The sequence below is a fragment of the Octodon degus genome, unplaced genomic scaffold (genome assembly GCF_000260255.1).
Source record: "Octodon degus isolate 3935 unplaced genomic scaffold, OctDeg1.0 scaffold00105, whole genome shotgun sequence".
In the NCBI taxonomy this organism is placed as follows: Eukaryota; Metazoa; Chordata; class Mammalia; order Rodentia; family Octodontidae; genus Octodon; species Octodon degus.
The window spans coordinates 634,098-638,279 of NW_004524681.1; the positions used below are offsets into that span (position 1 = coordinate 634,098).

General features: G+C 46.7%; 1 protein-coding gene across 1 annotated transcript in view; it reads left to right on the top strand.

The window, feature by feature from the left end:
• The first annotated feature begins 827 nt into the window (after window positions 1-827).
• Window positions 828-4,182, top strand: part of Pygo1 (pygopus family PHD finger 1) — a 13,001-nt gene continuing 9,646 nt past the window's right edge. Inside the window, 1 exon segment of the mRNA XM_004648948.2 lies at window positions 828-950. Within this exon segment, the coding sequence (XP_004649005.2) occupies window positions 828-950 (123 nt within the window).

Consider the following 4,182-nt stretch of genomic DNA (forward strand, 5'->3'; position numbering starts at 1 on the left):
AGAGTACTTCTGCTAATGAACCTATCTGGTCTTGGATAGTACCAGACAGTGTTTGAACATCATCCATCAGCTGATTAGATAATTTGGTATAAGAATGTACTGCTACTCCCAACCCTGCTGTGCCTGTCCCCAGGGCTCCTATAATTCCCAGTCCTACCAACAAAGGGATAAGCTGAACTGCCTTTTCAGTGTGGCCCGTGAAGCTTCCCACATGTTAACATCAGTTAGAAATCTTGTAGCTTGACAGTTCACAGTAGCTAAATTTTGGAAACAGCCTATATCTCCATCAACAGATGAAATAGTTCGTAAAATGTACTTTCCCTCAGTCTAGTACTATTCTGCCATAAAGAAGGGTAAACAAGTCGTTCGAAGAAAGGTGGATGCACCTTGAGGTCCTAATGCTGAGTTCGGTAAATTAGACACACAAGGTTAAACAGCACATGGTTTCTCTTTTAGGAAAAGCCCAAAATATAAAGAAAGAGCAACATGAAAGATACAGGAAAAAATGAGAATGGAAGGAAGAAGGGAACATAAGAATGTGCTCGTGTCCACGCACCAACTGGCTGCAGCGAGTTTTGCAGTCATGGACTGCAGACGTGCTAACGGGAGAAGAGAAACCCTGTGGCCTGGACTCAGTTTAGTGAAACAGACATTTGAGCGTCTATGGCGGAGGCGTGGTGCATTGGGCAGACACAATAAGGAAGGAGAGGCGGTTGTGGTCCTTAGAAGCGCGTCTCTTGGGGCTGGGGACACAGCTCGGGCACAGTGCCTGCCTGGCAAGCACCAGCTGGTGGATTGGATTCGGGAGAGTTCGCGTGTGGCCGGCCATGCGCACGCTCATCCGTCTGGTGGAACTTGAGGTGCAGACCGCAGTCCATCAGGCTGTCGCCCTTCCTTGGTCCGGGCCGCTCGCGGACTCTCGGGTGTCCCTCCCGTGGCCGCCGTGCCGCGTAAGCCACAGCACACGCGCACACGTGTCTCCCGGCCGCGCTCTGCGGCTGTCTCCGCGTCTGGGCCGCTCCCGAGGCTGCTGGCCGGCGTCTGCGCGGCGCACCACGCCCCTTCTTCATGTGAATTTTGGATGTCACGCTAGCCGAGGACACTGTGCTAAGTGGCACAGATGAAATAAGGCAGCCACAAAAGGATGAATACCGTTTAATTCTATTTTTATAAGTTACTGATTGTAGTCAAAATTATGAAAACGAACCTGGTATGGGCTGCACACGTGTAATCCCAGTGCTTGAAGGCTGAGCAGGATGGTCTGTAGTTTGGGGCTGGCTTGAACCATACAGCAAGACTCTTAAAAAAACTCACACAAGCAAAGACTTCCTAGGGGCTGGAGGCTGCGCGCACGCGGAGGCCTGTCCCTCAGTGGGTGAAGCGCCTGGCGGCAGGATGGCCAAGTCCTGGGGTGGGCTGTACAACCTGAGCCTGAAAGCCGGCGCGACTATGCCTAGGGCTTTTGAGCTGTGCATTTACGGACTGCTGGAAGAGCAAACTTCGTGTTGTCTGTTTTACCACAGTTAAAAATTTAAAACGCGAAGCCATAACAATGTTAGGAAAAAAACAGGGCAGTCTTATTTTTTTATTCTCTCAAAATGCGGGTAGATCTTGTAAGCACAAAAGAAAGGCCAAAATCTGAAAAATAAGATGCTTTAAAAAAAAAAATCCTCCTGAACTTTTGGGGGCCTGCCCATTAGCTCAGTTGTTTCAGTGCCTGCTTAAGCAAAGGCAGGCAGGCTCAGGATACTCTGGTTTGATCACCAGATCCTCATGCTTGCCAGACCTGCCCTTAAGGCATCCTGAGCCAGCCCTCTCCAAAAAAAAATCCTTCGAAAAAATAAGATACTAGTAACATTATGTAAAATAATGTTTTTAAATGGTATAGCAGGAGAAAACAGGTATGGAGTATTTGGAATCTCATAATGTCTTCATAGCTCTTTTATTAATCTAAAACTCTAAAAAATTAAGTGTATTAAAAATGCTATTGGGCCTGGGGAGGTGGCTCAGTAAAAGCGCTTCCCTGGCAAGCACAAGGCCCTGAGTTCAATCCCTGGTTCTGCAAAAAAAAAAAAAAAAAGAAAGTTATATGATAAAGACAGCAATATGCAATGTATTCATGGTCGGCACTTCTTTTCCTTTCTGTAAATTATCACACATTTGGCCCCTTAACATCTGGGGCTGGAGGGAAAGTGTGCAGGTGTGCTTCTCAGGTGTAGGGCTCTCTGAGGGAAGATTTTTTTTTTTTTTTTTTAGGAACCGGGGATTGAACTCAGGCCCTTGTGCTTGCCAGGGAAGCGCTTATCCCACTGAGCCATCTCCCCGGCCCCTGATGGAAGAATATTAATTGCATTCACTATTGAGGGGTCCTAACCTGTTTTGAAACTGTCTCATTGCTATTTCTTTCTCAATAAAATTAATAAAAAATTGTATTATAAGAAATCCATGGGGCTGGAGAGATGGCTCAGTGGTCTAAAGCACCTACTTGAATCAAGCTTGGCAAAGCACAGGGACCACGGTTCGATCCCCAGCACCACATGCCAGCCAGCCCTGCCCCCTGGTGGGCTGAGCTGGCCACACACACACACACACAAATAAATAAAATTAAAAAAAAAAGAAATCCAGACATAATCAAACAAAAAATTTACAGTTCAAATAGACTGAGCATCTCTTATAGCATATAAGGAGCTGTATATAAGTAACTACATACATTATGAAGAAAAGGACCAAACAGAACAATAGTAAAGAGCATAAATGGAGGAGGAAAGACTCATTTACTTATTCACCTTTGTACAGGGTCTCACTACACAGCTTAGACTCAGTGACCCTCTTGTTTTCAGCCTCCCCCGCAGTTGGGATAACGGGTGCGCCACCACACCCGGGCTGTTGCTGGCTAGCGTGCCCCAGGGGCCGGACTGGCGCAGCATGCGGTACTGGGGATCAAACCCCAGTCCCTGCTGTTGCCTACACGTGCGCTTAGTCTGCTGAGCTCTCCTGCCAGCCCAATACTGATGATTTTATACAGCATCAGAGAAACGGAAGTTTAAAATAATGCATATATCACCGTTTTGCAGCCCCTACTGTGGAATAATTTCTGGAATTGTTGTGCTCACCAGAATTCTGTGATTACAGAGATGCCTGTGCAAGCACGTGCGCCGTTGTGTGTGGGCCCAGGGCTGAGTCTCACTGTACCCCTCCTTAGGTTGTGCCGCAGTGCTGGTGGCCCCAGGCAGCCATGCTTGACCCTGGCAGACCTGACCTAACCACAGCAGCCCTCTGGCACCATTCTCTACTACTGGTTGAGAAGAGAAATTCAGACTTGGATCGCTGCACCACTGCAGGCAGAGCCACGGGTCAGGGAATGCGGCTGACCTCTAGAAACAGCTGATGAGCAGAGTGGAGTGTTGGTTCTGCACAGAGAACTGCATCGGCTGCGAGAAGGTGCTCAGGAATAGACACGCACATGCACACACACCACACACAGACAAAGGCACACATGTGCACACACCACACACGTCCCACACACAGACACGTTTGCACATGTACGTGCACACACACACACACGAACCCCAGGTAAAAACTCAGCACACTGACCTCTTGATTTTGGCTTTATCCTGAGCAGAAAACATAACCTGATTTCTGAACTGCAAACTAAGAAACAATAACAGTGGGTTTCTTTTTTTTAACAACTAGTTTTTAAATTTTATTTTTAAGGGTTTAGCTCAATGCCAGAGCATGTACTGGACCCTGGGTTCAACCCCAGCACCACAAAAACAAAAGATAATAAAAATATATGTTTGAGATAAAATTCACGATTTTAACCATTTTAGAGTCTAGATTTCAGTGGATTTTTAGTGTATTTGGAATCCTGTACAATCGTTGTTACTTGGTAATTCTGGAATATTTTCCATTGCCTCAAAAATAAACCTCGTACCTTGTAGGTTCTCCTTTTCTCCACTGGCCTGGTAACCAGTCATCTGTTCTGTCTGTGTAGACTTCCCTGTTCTGGACATTTCCTACAAGTGGAATCGAATGCGATGTGTCCTTCCAGGTCTGGCACTTTTAGTAGGACATTTACAAGGTCCCTCATACATATTACGGCATAGATCACTGTTCCACTTCTGTTACCCTTTCACTATTGATGGGCATCTGGGTGCTTGCTACCTTTTTGGCTATTATGAA